This window comes from Impatiens glandulifera, chromosome 4 (genome assembly GCF_907164915.1).
Source record: "Impatiens glandulifera chromosome 4, dImpGla2.1, whole genome shotgun sequence".
In the NCBI taxonomy this organism is placed as follows: Eukaryota; Viridiplantae; Streptophyta; class Magnoliopsida; order Ericales; family Balsaminaceae; genus Impatiens; species Impatiens glandulifera.
In genome coordinates this window covers 56761514-56777471 of record NC_061865.1, presented here as the reverse complement: position 1 = coordinate 56777471, position 15958 = coordinate 56761514, and the positions used below count along the sequence as shown (strand labels likewise).

Here is a 15958-nt window from a genome sequence, read left to right as displayed (position 1 = left end):
CTTTTAAATTTTTTATTTCTAATTTTTTTTCCTCTTGATAAGATGATGGAGGTATGAAATCTCAATTGATCTAATTTTATTGTAATTATTTTAAAAATAATTAATTGGATATAAATACTTGCTAATGCATGCACATAAAAGACTCTATCTAAAAACAAATTTCGAATTATTGAAATAAAGCTAATATAATAATCTCTTAAAAGAAGAAACACATGAATTACCCTCCAATTGATTTATTTTTTATACTTGCTAATTGTGACGAGTCCCATAATCATCCATCCCCCTTTTATTAAAATCAAGAACCCTACAAGTGCTAAGGTTTGTTGCTTGACGAAGCAGGAGCAGAGTTCCGACCTGAGATGAACGGCATTTTCACCACCTTCTTCACCTCCTTCTTCCTCTCATTCTTCTTCCTAAAAATCTTGATCAGCACCCAGTACTTGTCCATGGCGGTCGCGGCTTCATCTGAGCTCTGTACAATTTACATTTCCCAAATTGATTAGATGCATGTGATCAAGATTTAAGGTTTAAGATCATAGGAAACATGGGTACCTCCGAAAGCTTGATCTTTTTGAAGGGATTGACCGCCGAAACGTGGGCGGCGGCGGCGGCAGGGGAAGCTGCAGGCAGGCGATATTCATGCATTATCCAATCCGTCTGGGTACCGTTGGGAGAGTTTCCTCTGTAAAAGGAAAGGATTTTCTTCATTGCAAAAATGAACTCAAATCCCTTAGTAACCGTGATTGGTATGTCGAATCCTGTGGGCCTCCAGTAGCCGTAGCTGTTGGGGATGTCCCCATTTGGGTTCACGGATTCATTATAAGCCATGCTGAAGAAGTGGCGATATTTCTCAGAATCACCTGCGCCGGAAAAGATTATATAATTCCAAATTCATAGACAGAAAATCAAGAATGCTAACAATGTACGTACCTGGCATATCCCATGGATCCGATTTCCAGACTTCGAAATCGGGTATAATATTGTCATCGGGCAATGGGAGAGACATGACCTTATTGTGCAGGTAATGGAGAATGAGCTCTTCATCACTGGGTTCAAACTTAAAACCAGTAGGAAGACTCACTGAGACACCATCCTTGACAAACTTGAGATTCTCCATTGAAACAACGTACTGATCAGATCGAGAAGGAGATCCAAAGAAAGAAGAATTAAGACAGAAGTGAGTGTTGTGAAAACATGGTGATCAATATTTATAATAATGGTGGAAGCAATATTTTACAAGATTCACCACATATTCACCAAATCTATTTGGTGTGACCAACTCTCAAAAAAAAGTCAAAAACCACTTTCTTTAATGAGATTTACCATATATGTATGATCCATGTCAAAAGTTCTACTTTTTTTTTTTTTTAATATCCATCAATAAAAGGTCTTTCTTTGTTTTACATTATTTTTAAAAAATGATTATATTATATATATATTTTGAAACATTAAATTAGTTAATTAATCGAGCATAATATCTTTTTAAAAGTTATGACGTTAAAATTTAAAATTATAATGTAGTTTGTTTGACTAATTAATCTGTAAATAATTTGGAAACCTTCTAATTTCACATATAGTTTGAAATTTCCATATTGAATTTTGTCCAATTTGAATCTTGTGATTCTAAAATGTTCTCATTGTGTGCCAAATTTGTTATCGTTTATGTCTTGATTACATAGCTTAAGTTAACAATCTTATAGGTTGTCCTTTGTGTCTTCATGACATAGCTTAAGTTAATAACAATTTGACATAGCTTAAATTAACAACAATCTTAAATTTTGCCCGTTTGTGCATTGATGACATAGCTTAAGTTAGCAATCTTATATGTTGTCGTTTATGTCTCGATGATATAACTCAATTTAATAATTTTATTTGTTTGTCGTTTATGTCATGATTAAAGTTTAGTATAATAATTTAATTAATGTACATTTTCAATCACATTTTTTCCTACCATTTCATTTCTTTTTATTTCATTAGGATATTTTGAGTTCCATGTTTATCTTTATAGAATAGATCAACATATATTTAACTAAGATATGGGTGGTAGAACACTCAAGCTGACTCCAGATCCAATTGTTAAATATTTAAGAAGAACATTTTTAAAGCATTGTTGAAACTTTTAGATGAACTAAACTTGAGCTAGCATAGAAGCTCTCTATACAAGATTTTCAAAAAAAATGTAAAACTTTGAAAATAATTTAATGGTGGTTTTGATGGAGCTTGATTGATGATGTATGACTTGGTTTTTACTCTTTGTTTTCACTAAGCCATCACTTCTGTAGCATGCGGAAGTCAATTACTGGTCTGAGTCGGTCAAATTCCGGACAAAATACCATTAATGGTAGTAAGCTGAATTCAATCTATATAGATAATGATTCGGCTAAGGGGGAAATATCGTGAGACTATGATGGTCATTTGGACTTTTGAATCATTCAATTTGGTTGAATATGGACAAATATAAACATTGACTGATTTTCAAAAAAAACGACCATGATTATCCTTAGTATCGGGAAAGAAGACGAAGTCGGACCGCAAACATGCGTTGGGAGGGACTTAGGAAATTCCGTCTACAATCTTTCCGTGTTGGTCGACATGTGTCCCTTCATCCAACCTGGGCGTTACTCTCTCCATTTTGAGATATGGCTGCGCACTTGGGCTCGCGTGGCCTGAGGCATTTTTAATTTGGGGTTTGTGGTGTTAAAGTTAGAGAGATAGAAGGTGATGAACGTTACATAAAAGGAAAATACGGTGAAAGAGGGATCGGTGGATACTAGTGTTGTGTTTTTAAATGTAAATATTTGTTAATAAAAAAGTGATGTGACGAGAGATATATATATTCTTCTAGAAAGACGGTGTAGACAACGGTAGCCTTTGTATTTGCACTATAGCAAAAATAATATATTTTAGAGTTCAAATATCAATTTTGTGGGAGTTATATGATCGAATGAGTAGGAAACAAGAGCATCCAAAAATTTTAAGGAATATATAATTAGGAGAACAATTAAAAAAAAGGAATGACGAGATTTATCATTTAAAGGAAGATGGTTAATTAGATACATACTTGTGAAAAAAACATCATCCTAATAGGATAGGGGCATAGAGACATGAACAAAAAGAGTAAGACTTATCTTTATAAGGTGGTTAATTATGCGTTCAGCAACACCATTTTGTTCGCCGGTATGAAGGAATGATAGACGGTATTGAATATCGTGAGTTTGAATGTAAGAATTGAGACTCATTTATTTGTCTCCCCAATCAAATTGTAGAGCAAGTAAATGTTTTAAATCTGTCTTGAAGTCGAGAAAGGGTTGTTTTAATTAGAGTTCATTAATGATTGAAAATATTACTGCATGGAACGTTTATGAAATCAATGATGGTGTGAAAAGATACGTTATTAAGTCATTATTAGGAACCCTTGGTTGTGGCATATATTATTTTAGTGAGAATAAAGTTTGAAAGATAGAACGAATGCGGTGAAGTTCACCCTGAAAAAGCAACAACAAGAGGAATAAGCACTGAAAACGACGACCCTACATCATATTGTCATCAGGATAGTCAATAGTGTCGACAGTAGTAAGCTCATTGAGATAGTTACAACCGATGAGATCAGAGAAGCCCCTTTTGGCATGAAAGGCGATAAAAGCATTGGACTTGACGGATTCAACGCCACCTTCTTCAAGGACAATTGGAACATCGTCGGACAGAATATTTGTGAGGTTGTCATTAAGTTCTTTTATAACCGCAAGATGCGTAAGCAATGGAATGGCATCGTTCTCAACCTAACCCCAAAAAAGTCCTCCCCTAAAAAGATTCAAGATTTCCGTCTCATTTCTTGTTGCAATATCACTTATAAAATTATTTCTAAACATTTTTAAATTGTTATCTCAAAACTCATTAGTCTCGAGCAATCAGCTTTCATCCCTGGAAGGTCTATCTCCCATAACATCTTACTCATGCATGGTCTTTTTAAAGGATACGGCCAGAAAGTCATCTCACTACGTGTGGCTTTTAAGGTGGACATCCAAAAGGCTTTTGACTCCATTAAATGGAATGTTATTCACGTTTTCTTAATTGTCTCTGGTTTTCTTTGTATTTTTATTGACTAGATTATGCAGTGTGTCTCGATCCCCCCCCACCCCACACACACTTCATTGTGAGTGCGAACGGTATCCATGTCGGATTTTTCAAAGGGGAAAACGGGGTTAGACAGGGGATCCCCTCTCTTCCTAACTTTTCATTCTTATCATGAAGGTCTTTGAGTGCATTGTTAAAATTCTCCTAAAGTATCGTCATTTCACTCACCACCCTTACTACAAGGAAGAATTTATCACTCATATTTGTTTTGCAGACGGTCTCTTCATCCTGGTGCATGTTGACGCTGACTCCGTTAGAACTATCAAGGAGACTCTCACCATTTTTTATAGTGTTATAGGTCTCAGCATTAATCAGGGTAAAAGTCTTGCCTTCTATGACGGCATCAAGGAGAAAACCAAAGTCAGCATATTCGGGATCATGGCCATTGAAGAAGGATCGTTCCCTGTCCGATACATGGGCATCTCGCTCTCTTCTAAACAGCTCCAGATTTCGCATTGACGACCTCTAATTGAAAAGGTAAAGAATGTTATTCTGGGATGGCTACTAAGAGAATTTCTTATGTAGGTCGCATTGAGCTGGTCACTAGAGTCGTTATGGGTATTATCGGATAGTGGACGCAATAAATTGTCCTCTCAAAAAAAAGTAATGAAAGAACTTGATCAGCTGATGGATGAGGAATTTCAAATGGGGGACTTAAGAGTGTAGAGGAAAAAATACCAAATGGACGGACACTTGCAAGCCCAAAGAAGAAGGCAGAATTGGCATCAAAGATGGTGTCTCCTAGAACAAAACTCTCACCTACAAGCACTTTTAGGCGATAGAAAAGAAACAGGATTCGCTTTGGGTCAGATGGGTCAACTCGAGGTTCATTAGAAAAGACAACAGCATCTGGACATACAAGATCAGAATGGAGATGATGTGGTTCCTTAAAAAGATTATGAAGCTTAGAGATAATGTGGGTAAGATTATCAATATTCAAATTGGCAATGATAATGACATTTTGTTCAGGTATGACCCCTAGTTCAAAAATAGACCTATTCTCCATAATAGTGTCTTCTCCATCACTCGAATTAGGCGGGAGTGTCAACTGGACATAGTTCAGCAAGTCAAGAGCGGCGATTAGAACAGTCTTCTATGAACTATTTTAGAAGGTGCGAGAATTCTTGATACATTTACTGTTGGGAAAAACCCTGACAGAAACACAAAAGAAGAAAACTACTGAAAGAACACACTAACAGAATTTGATAACGGAGTTCGGCCAAAATGTTGCCTACGTCTCCGAGCACTAAGGCTATCAATTAATAAGGAAGAAGAGATACAAATATTGGGTGCAATAAACCAAAGAGGGTAGAGTTTCTTTTATACACTAAGAAACTTCCCCAACTCCCATCATCTTCCGATGTGGGATTTATTCTAATTGTGAATATAGTTTCTTTTATATACTAAGAAACTTCTTTCACTCCCATCGTCTTTCTATGTGGGATTCTAATTGTGCCAAAAACAACACTTTCATCCTATCATCTAAATAATTATGAGGATTCTCGTGTTTAGAGTGTTAAGAACAATGGCAATTTTGACTCCGGGTCTGCTTGGGATTGTGTTCGTGATCATGGGGACGTTGTCCCATGGTTCACTTAGTGTGGTCTACCAAAGTTATCCCCAAACACCAATTCATATTATGGCTTGCCTTCTACAAGAGGCTCAACACTCGTGATCGGATCAAGAAGTACATGAGCATCTCGGATCCTAATTGCCTCCTTTGCTTGGGAAATGAGGAGTCCATTGAACACCTCCTTGAGAACTGCCCTTTTGCCTATGTGCTTGGAGCGGATTCTCCACATCAATGGTCCTCCTCAACTTCTCAAACGAATAGACCGACATTAAAGAATTCGTCATCATCAAGACCAAGGGCAACGACTTCAACTCTAATACCTTCAAGTGTTTCTTCGCATACATTGTTTATCACATATGGATGGAGAGGAACGCTAGAGCCTTTTCAAGAGTCCGCAACGATGTAGATATGGTATGGAATAATATCATCACTAACGACAACTCCCTCATCCAAACGTGGAATCGTATTCCCATATGCGAGAAGAATTGGTTAATATGTCAAAATTGGAACATCGTTTATGATAAAGTCACCCTCACCACTAATTTTATGGCGCTTTCATTGTCAATTGTCATTTGTCAGTTGTCCTTTATCAATCGTTTTGTTTGTTTCTCATTGTTGTCCTTCATTCAGTTTGTGTTATTTCTGCTTTTCCTTGAACTCATGTAACTTATTTTCCCTTTTGTGACTTTTATTTAATGACGATACGTCGTTTTTCTCAAAAAAATCTAAAGATAAATCAATGAATTGTAAATAATCCATGTAATTGGTAGTTGTATGGTTGGTCTTGATTTTATAAAGGAGTATAGTGGGATTCTTGTGGCTATGATAAAAAGTTAAAATAAAATTATGATAGATCATATATGACATAAGAAGTAAAATCAACAACTCACTATGACTTGTATTTTTAGTTTTTTTTTTTTGTGTGTGAAATATAACTAAGATTTACTATACGATGTCTGAGTCTTTAAATAGTTGCTGTGAAATTTAAATTGTGGCGGTTGATATGACAATAATATATATTTAGATTATCATTCCAATTATTTTCTGACGGACTTTCTAATTAGAGAAAAATCGCCCAACCTTCAATGATATGTGTATTAAATGATATGTGTATTATGAATGTATGAATGTTACCAATCAGTTTTTTTTTTTTTTTGTCTTTTGATTGTCATCCTTAATCATAGTTAGGGTTTGTCTAGCTTTGATTTCTAACCAAAGATATGTGTATCATTCATAATGTATTATTAATTATTTTTTTTATAAAATTTACGAATTCGATAACATTTTGGGTAATGTTTTTGTACTTTTTTCTTATTTAAATATTTCGTGACTTTTATTTTATTTTCTAATGTCTATTTATCAATTTGTTTAAATCATTCTTATTATTTTTATATATTTTGATCATTTAAAAAAAATTATAAGTTTTTTTTATCTGAAATCCTATACATCTTAGTTTATTTATAATAAAGTTTGACAGGAATAAAATATATATATATATATATAATATATATATATATAATATATATATATATATATGAAAATAATATGGATAAATATATTGTTTTTTAAATAAATTTAATATAAAATATAAATATTTAATAAATAAATAAAAAGAGTGATAAAGAGAAAAAATTTAGAATAGGAGAGAAGTTGGATAATGGATAAGGAAAGAAAAGAAAAAATATATTATTTTTTCGGCTTTACCTTTTCAAATTCCCTCTTACAAATTCTCTTACTCAATTATTTCTCTTAATAAAAAAAATATATTAATTTTAAAATATTTAATTTTAAAAAAAAATATAAATGTTAAAATTTATGAAATGATAAAATATATTTAGACATTTTTAATAGTATGAGGAGTAAATACTTCAAATTGCTAGAGTCCATGTGTGGTTTGTCATGTTTAGGGTCTAGCTTTTTAAATTATATTTATATAATAAATTTAGATAATAAATATACTTTCAGAACCAATCTAAAAACATTATAATATTCTTAAAAGACATAGTCCATCCACTGTAACATATTCTTTTCTGTCTGGTATATTTGAAGATTTAAAAATATTATTTATTCCCAATATACTAGAATCTGTCATAAAATCCTCATCACATCAGTTTTTGTTTCCTATACGAATCTAGAAAAAACAAACTGTACATAGGATCCATCGTACAATTTTAATATATATATATATATATATATATATATATATATATAATTGAAATTTTATTTTATGTTGAAAAAGATGTATATTTTTTTTTGTATTCATTTAATTTTTTAAATGATAATTGTTATAACTTCTTATTGTAACATCTTCCATTGATACCATACTATTAAATAAGAAACCAAAACTTTAAGAAAATAAACCATGGTCTTATTAAATGAAAGAAAAAAAAACACCACGAACAACACAAGTAACCAAATTCGAAACCCTCGAAAAATCAGTCTATAAAAATCTAGAGATCAAATATTCAACATAAAAAATAGAGTCAAATTCATAACCCTAAATCAAACCATGAATTGTTTTGTTTTAGAACCGTGAATTGTTTGTCTTAAAATCATGTTATCTTAAAAATAAGATAACGTCCAGATTTCATGTCCCCTTTTAAGTTTATGTCAGCATTGGTAATGTTTCCACCTTAGGATTTCCCTTCAAAAATCTTACACCTTTTTGTCACATTTTTTTTTACTGAGGTAAAAACATTTCAATTATTGAAGCCCATTGGAATTATAGGGTTAAGTAAATCCCTAATTGGCCACTCTTATTTGTTCTTTCTTTACTATTGTAAGAATCAATTTGGGTTTGGGAGATTAGATAAGATTGTTTCATTGTTTAATTGCAAAGTCATGTTCATTTGCCCTCCTGTAAAGCAAAGCTGATGCTTCAACCCTGTTTAATTTTTTTTAAGGAATAAAGAAAGAAAACGAGAGAATTAGTTTTTACGGGTTCAAACCGTTCGATTTATTTAATAGTATGAGTCGGGTTACTTACCATCCGGGATGGACAACAAATCTTCCTCTTGAAAGAGCCCAATTGACCTGCAGCACCCGAACAATTTGTCAGAATTATTCGACATATTCAATCATCACCCAAGATCTGTTACTAAAAAGATCGAACAAGGTCTAGGACATGCCATACCTTGTCAGTTCCTGGTGAATGGGCAACAACATGAGTAACCTGATCATCAATATGGTTGGTACAAACCGCACCAAACTGTTCAGCAGTCATCCAGAGAGGATGTAAATGAGGATTTGCTTCACCAACCGGAAAAATTCTACTAAACATTACACGACAACCAGCGAGAATCTTCTTCTGCTCAGAAGCTAGTATAGCCCTAACGTCAGCATCATCTAACGAATGATGAGAAAAGAAGTTCTTATGAATTCTTTCAATAACCTAGAAAAGAAAAGAAGTTTGTCTGGTTAAAGTCTCTCAAAGGGTTATTATAATTTTTATAGACAGCAAAAAGACAGAAAAATCTAACCCCCAATGAAGAAGCTAGAGTCCCATTTTCTGGTCTTTCGTCGTGATCAATCTCGAGAAGGGAAGGACCTAACAGCCCGAATTGACGCCTACTGCAAGGGAAATAAATATACCTACAGAGAATAATGTCAACACTTGAATGATGAATAAATTATAAAAACTAATTTTTTTACCTTTCTACAACGATCAAGTTTAATTTGTTATGCGGCCAGACTCTAATTGAATCGTCTATGATTACAACAGCTGATTCCATTCCCAAAACTCCGTCTAAATCCTTAATCTTGGCAGCCCTTGGTTCACCATCAATGGAATCAGGTTCGTCGCCCCTAGACATTACTCGTCCAGAAAACAACACTCCTTTCGGGTCTAGCAGTTTCGCCATCTCGGTTGCGTACAACTTGTTTCCCATTGTGTAAAGATGCAATTCAAAAAGCTTGCTAGCCTAAACACAGCATTAAAATGAAACAGCATATTCAGCATGGAAAATAAACAATAAAAAAGGAATTGTCAGCCCAAAAATGTTGCAAAATGGAACCTTCTCTAGAAAGTTCCAGATCCCAGGACGCAACTTGGTCCACATTCCCATGTGTGGGAAACGGAAGAGATGTCGGTATGGCTTATCCATCTCTTGTTCTTCTTTCTTTCTTAATAATTCCTCATGCAAGGGGTCTACTTCTGTAAACTGAGAAGACAGGAGATGAAGGAACGTGAAAATTGCAATCTTTTCAATCTCTAAAGCAAATAGTTTTTTTGCTTTTGTTTTGAAAACTAAATTTAGTCGGATACAGATTCAAAAAATCATTTGTTTTCAGAACGTCCTTTTGAACCATTAAATCACTTAATTCAATAACCAAAATAATCTTACTTTACATTTTTTTTAATTTTAGTTTTAAATACAAAAAAGGACATTTTAGTAATTCAACCCAAATAACCCGCACTTTTTCCGCAAGATTTTTTCAAATAACCCAAGCTCTAAGTGTGAAGAAGACCACGAGCTATACCTTGGCTGAATTCAAGAGAGTGTGATCCAAATCTAAGACAAGACACAATTTGCGGGCAGAAAACATTGTTTTCTGCTCTTCAATCCTCCTTGTCCTCTCTTTCTGAATAGTAGCTTTCTGCTGGTCATCAAATCCTTCAAAAAGATGCTCAACATCTCCCCATTTATTCTGAGGTTGGGAAGTTCCCATAGAAGATTCCGGAGAACTAGTGATGGCTCCTGCACCTTTTACATCTGCAGATTCTGGAACAGGAAGAACCTTAACATCCAATTTATTGAGAGGAACCTGAGGAGATATTGGAGGACCAGTGGATGTTTGGGTAACAGATATAATATCAGCAACATTTTTCAGCTTCGTGGTGAATTGTCGTGAAATGTCAGGAAGTGTTGTTGTCACAGATATTGAAGCCGTGGGGCTAGTTAAAGATTGAATTTCTTGCCTATTAGGAAGGGGAGTGGGAGCAATATTTGTATTGAGAACTTTTGGTTGCAATGTCTCTGTCTTCACAAGTACATTGTGGTGCAAGATTCTACGAGGATCGCGAGGTTTCATGCGGATTTTTCCAGCTTCATCCTGTGGGTTTTCACAAATTTGATTAAATATCTTCAAACCCTTGAACAATACTATCAAATTTCCATAGAAAAATAAATATGAAAGGTTACAAGCAAATATAAGATATGAATCTGGCCTCCTGCTTCAGTTTGACATAACCCAACAAAAACATATCCATTTAGCACAGTAAACCTCCACCACTTCATCATTCAGTGAAAATAAAACTTGAGACCTCAACCTCTTAAGTTTAAGACTAGCGTATTTTATTATGCTTAAAAAGTTTTGATTATATAAGAAAATTGTCAGTGTCCGGCAGAAGGAAGTTTTTAGAAAAAGAACTAATTAAAGAATGAAGAGAATAACTTCTTACAGTTGGTTGAGGAGAATTCGGTAGTATTCCAGAAGTCGTTTGACCAAGAAGTGCTGGCTTTTGAAGAGTAGTATTCAACAATGGAACAGCTCCCACAATAGAATCTGCTATCTGCAACTGTGATGAAGTAGCTGAGGGATCAACAATCTTCCTCTGTTCTTTCTTAATAATATTCATCCACATGGTAGGATTTACAGTAATGTCTTTTAATATAGTTTGCAAAGATGATACTGCAGAATTGGAACTAGGCATTGGTAATTTCCCATGTCCATTCTCAGATATTTTTTGCCTTTTAGCATCCAAATTAAGATCTTCAACAGACCTCTGCTTCTTCCTTGAGTTTGTTGCTTCATGGTTGGAAATTCTAAGTCGAGGATCTCTGTTCTTTCGCACTAGTCTTGAACTGGAATTAGAGGCTAAATTAGGAAAGGTGTTAACTGGTTTGACTGGATCAGCTACGGAGGAGCTAGAAACTTCCCCGCCAACATCTTCATTTCTATCATCAGATTCTCCAGATGGAGTGGGGCTAGGAAGTCTGTCAAACGTGAGAAATGAACTGCGCCCAAATTTTTGTTGATAGCTAGATACGGCTTTGACAGCATCGGTTTCATAAGGATGTAATGTGCTGTTTTTTCTCTCTTGTACTGGCTGGCTCCCCTTCGGTAAAGACCACTCTTCCCTTGGTACTACATTGGTAACACCAAACATATTGCTCAGAGGAGAACATAATGGGGCGTTTGAACGGGTAGGGGAAGGAAGACTATCAGCATCATGATCTTTGTGAAGATCCAAAAGGGGGACTGATAACCCTCTTCCCTTATTGTCTATTGAAGTTAAAAAGGCAGGGGATTCATCCAAGTCTTGGATCATGACCTCTATCTGTAATCAAGAATTGTTCACAAATCAGTGTACTTCCTGATAAACAGTCATTAAGAATGGAGGTAAAATTAACAAACCTCTCTCATTTGAGAAGGTGGAAACCTTGCAGGATTCTGGGTTGTAACATATGATAGTAACCTGTGAGGAAATTTAAGCTAATTACTTCTCCCTTAATGAGTCCAGAGAATCCCACAATGGTAAAAGAAATGGACCTTTTATAAACACTCTTAATCAGCCCTTTCTGATATGGACTCAAAGAAGAAAAAACCTGAAATGTATTTTAATTAGTTACAATACATTAAGCTTGAGCAAACTTTTTTGAAAACAAATTATTAATATGTGAACTTGAAAGGTGCCTTACAGAACTCATTGTCTGAAAAGCAGTAAATGAAAGCTGAACCAAATAATCAAATTCAGACACCGAATCGCGCATTTCCTGCAAGTTAACTAACGAATCATGCATTCGAGAGCAAACTTCCCCAAATGATCTACAACAAACACAATCAATAAGTCAACACAATCAATCACCCTCTTGAATCCATCATAAGCTGCCAAAACATATCATTCAAAGTAGAAAAACAACAACTTACTTCTCAGCTTCAACAATGGTAACAGCTTTCAGCTGTTCAATAATAGATTTAGTCTGTTTATCCAATTCATTATCCTTCATCACAGTATCCAATTCATCTTCTTTAAACCTATCTAAAACATCAGACTCTAAATCTATCTCACCCTCCTCCAATTCACCCTCTTCTTTCTCACTCTCATTTCCATCAAACTCATCACTTTCCAAATCGATTACAACTCTACCATTCACATCATTAACATGAGAATTCAAACTAGTCAAATTAGATTTCAATTCCTCAGCAGATTTCACCTCTGGAATAACCTCATCCAAGGGTTTATTATGCACACCTTGTGCCCAAGCAAAATTATAAAGTCCAGTCTGACATTTATACAGATCCCTCATTGCCCAAACCCTACTTTGCTGTATATTAGGGTTATTCGAATTCGAGTTCCCAGAAGACTTGCTAGCCGCCTTCGCCGCCGCCGTCTGACTTTCAAACTCACCACCACTTATCTCTTCAACTGCAGTAGAAACCGAGTATTTCCCTCCATCGTCCCCTTCATCGGAACGAAATTCATCAATTCCCATGGTTAATTTCCCCGACTAGTTAATGGATCCAGATCGGTATACAATAAAATATGATTTTAACAGATCTTTCGAATAGAAATAAAATCAAAGAATCGTCGTACAGGAAATAAGACGTGTTTGATTATATCAGATTATGGTTTTCAAGGATGGATCTTTACTGATCGTCAAAGTGGGATTTTGAATGGTTACAGATAAAGAAGATTCGAAGTCTCTTCTGAAAAACGATTTCTTGAAGAAAGATCGATTGAATTGAGAGAGATGGGAGAAGAACGGCGCCGGCGAGATTGAGAGAGAGAGAGAATGAATAAAGCCCTTGAAAAAATAATAAAAGAAGAAGGAGACTGGAGGTGGGAAATTATAGTATTGCTACGCTTGAATCTGGGCCGTACATTATATCATCAAATCTATATTACATCAAATTTAATTTAACCTAATCTCAAATTAGAGAATTCACTTGTTACGTTAAAATGGGGACAAGAATGGGGATACAAGTATCTTAAAAATAGATAACCCAATTAATTAATTAAAGGATACTTGTACATTTATTTTGTAAGTAATGATTAGTATAACCAAAAAATGATTATTCACTTGGAAAACGACAAAATTGTTGTCGCGAGATGATTATTCTCACTCGGAAACTACAAGATTGTTATTGCCAGATACTTGAAAAATTGTCATATGCGACATGACATGTATCTTACTTGTTCATGACGACATCGATAGGTGTGAATATCAGTTTCATTGATCTCATAAGTCGCATATATTTTATCAAATCTCAATAATCGAATCACTTTTTTAAAAAGTAATATACATCTAAATTAAATAAATAAATAAATTTATTCATTGATAAAAATAAATAATGTGAACGGAGTTTGGAGTTTGGACCTAACAAATTCTTCATACCAATTACCCAATTCTTCTTCATCATCTCTATATAATTCATCATCTCTATATAACTGTTCGTTTCTTAAGAATACATAAGAAAAAAGCGCTTCAAATTATTGCGAGAAAGGTGTATACACATCATCGCAATAAAACAAAGAAGAATGTGAGATTAAATCTCGATTATTTGAATAAAATATCAAAATATTCTTAATATTACTAAATTATGTAAACAATGTTGTCTTTGTTTTTATTAAATTTTAAATATAGAAGAACAGTTTAATAATTTATTTTTGAAAAATTCATAAATAACCCATTTTTATTATCAAACCTTTAAAAATCCAAGATCAAACTTGTAAGATTTTGTTTTAACATGATGTTAGGTTACATAATTATCCCAAAGAAAAACATGTTTGGATCTCTAATGAATTCTAATGAATTGTATATGTAGATAGTGTTGTTAGATATATTTATTCTTATCTTGTTTTAGTCCGGATTATCTAATAGTTTTTTTTAGTCATGATCTATAATCTTTAACATTATATTAGTGTTTAACTAGACAAAACAAGATTAATGATTCTCTATGTTACCAACTTCTCTCTAACAATGGAGGTTATGAGAAATGAAACTGACATCTATGAATCGAGGACTACAACCGTATTTATATTGTCATTTATTTATTATTTAATCCATCATAAATATTAATAAATATCTGGTTTCTATAAATAATAAACTGTACCATACTAATAACCAAACATGACTTAGTCCAATAACCAAAATACTTTTAGTGGATCACTTTATCAATTGGGTTCTGAATAAACAATAGCTCAAACACATTATTTATATATATTAGTCCAATAAATCTAACAATCTCCCACTTGGACAATATATGTAATTAAACGTGTTCATCTTTATGCGCAAATAATGTAGCTATCATAATTTAAAGTCACTCTAAATCAATCTCGTCCATTAATTATATAAACATTGGACCAAAGAGGTTTTAATTACATTAGTTCGTAATTCAACCCACCAATGATCACGAATATCAGTATAACTAAATGACATAGATCATAGTATGGATGTGTAGTATAGAAATGACATCTAATATAATCATGAATCATGTCAACTTCTAACTGGTCCCTAATGAGATCAAAGTTTTCAAGAAAACAAAGTGTAACAAAAAATTCTTTATCATCCATAAACTGCAGTAATCAATAAGTCTGGATTACATATATATAGAAGCAAACTCCCACTAAAACTGAATATCTTTAAATGACATAACACCCATTCGAGCAGTATGCTCCAAAAAGACCTTAGGTGGTAGTCTCTTAGTTAACGGATCCGCAATCATAGAGTTTGTACCAATATATTCTATATATAAATGACCACTCTAAACTCTTTCTTTAACAACTAGGAATTTGATGTCAATGTGTTTTGACTTGGTTGAACTCCTATTGTTGTTTGAATACATGACTGCTGATTTATTGTCACAAAATAATTTTAATATTCTTTCAATTCCTTCCACAATTTTCAGTCCAATGACAAAATTCCGCAACCACATTCCATGATTAGATGTCTCATGACATGCTATAAATTCAGCGGCCATAGTAGAGGAAGCTATGAGTGTTTGTTTAACACTCTTCCATGAGATTGCTCCTCCAGCAAGCATGAAGATATAACCTGAAGTGGATCCCCGACTGTCTTGGCATCCAGCAAAATCCGAGTCTGAATATCCAACGATCTCCAATTGGTCTGATTTCTTATATGTGAGCATGAAGTCTTTAGTTCTTTTTAAATACCACATAACCCGCTTGACTTCTATCCAATGATCCATACCAGGGTTACTCAGATATCTGCCCAACATTCCGACAATGTATTCCAAATCTGGTCGAGTACAAACTTGTGCATACATCAAACTCCCTATTGCAGATGC

The 15958-nt window shown here is 34.0% G+C and overlaps 2 protein-coding genes across 2 annotated transcripts; both read right to left on the bottom strand.

Moving 5' to 3' along the window:
* Window positions 1-313: 313 nt before the first annotated feature.
* LOC124935485 (NAC domain-containing protein 83-like) lies at window positions 314-1117 on the bottom strand. The gene is made up of 3 exons (XM_047475916.1): window positions 931-1117; window positions 553-860; window positions 314-472 (listed from the first exon to the last, which is right to left on the bottom strand). The coding sequence occupies exons 1-3, from the start codon at window positions 1115-1117 to the stop codon at window positions 314-316; spliced, it is 654 nt and encodes a 217-aa protein (XP_047331872.1).
* A 6998-nt stretch (window positions 1118-8115) lies between these two features.
* LOC124934175 (RNA polymerase II C-terminal domain phosphatase-like 3) lies at window positions 8116-13446 on the bottom strand. Its single transcript, XM_047474660.1, has 12 exons — window positions 12578-13446; window positions 12349-12475; window positions 12200-12255; window positions 12065-12125; window positions 11109-11987; window positions 10187-10759; window positions 9721-9867; window positions 9359-9627; window positions 9187-9298; window positions 8841-9098; window positions 8694-8740; window positions 8116-8591 (listed from the first exon to the last, which is right to left on the bottom strand). Exons 1-12 carry the CDS (start codon window positions 13141-13143, stop codon window positions 8528-8530), a joined length of 3159 nt encoding a protein of 1052 aa, XP_047330616.1. The 5' UTR covers window positions 13144-13446; the 3' UTR covers window positions 8116-8527.
* Window positions 13447-15958: the final 2512 nt, after the last annotated feature.

Coding starts and splice junctions, on each gene's coding strand:
- LOC124935485 (XM_047475916.1), bottom strand. CDS start 1,117: ATGGAGAATCTCAAGTTTGTCAAGGATGGTGTCTCAGTGAGTCTTCCT. Junction 861..930: donor GGATCCATGGGATATGCCAG/GTACGTACATTG, acceptor TTTCCGGCGCAG/GTGATTCTGAGAAATATCGC. Junction 473..552: donor AAAAGATCAAGCTTTCGGAG/GTACCCATGTTT, acceptor TAAATTGTACAG/AGCTCAGATGAAGCCGCGAC.
- LOC124934175 (XM_047474660.1), bottom strand. CDS start 13,143: ATGGGAATTGATGAATTTCGTTCCGATGAAGGGGACGATGGAGGGAAA. Junction 9,628..9,720: donor TCTGGAACTTTCTAGAGAAG/GTTCCATTTTGC, acceptor TGCTGTGTTTAG/GCTAGCAAGCTTTTTGAATT. Junction 8,741..8,840: donor ATTCACCAGGAACTGACAAG/GTATGGCATGTC, acceptor CGGGTGCTGCAG/GTCAATTGGGCTCTTTCAAG.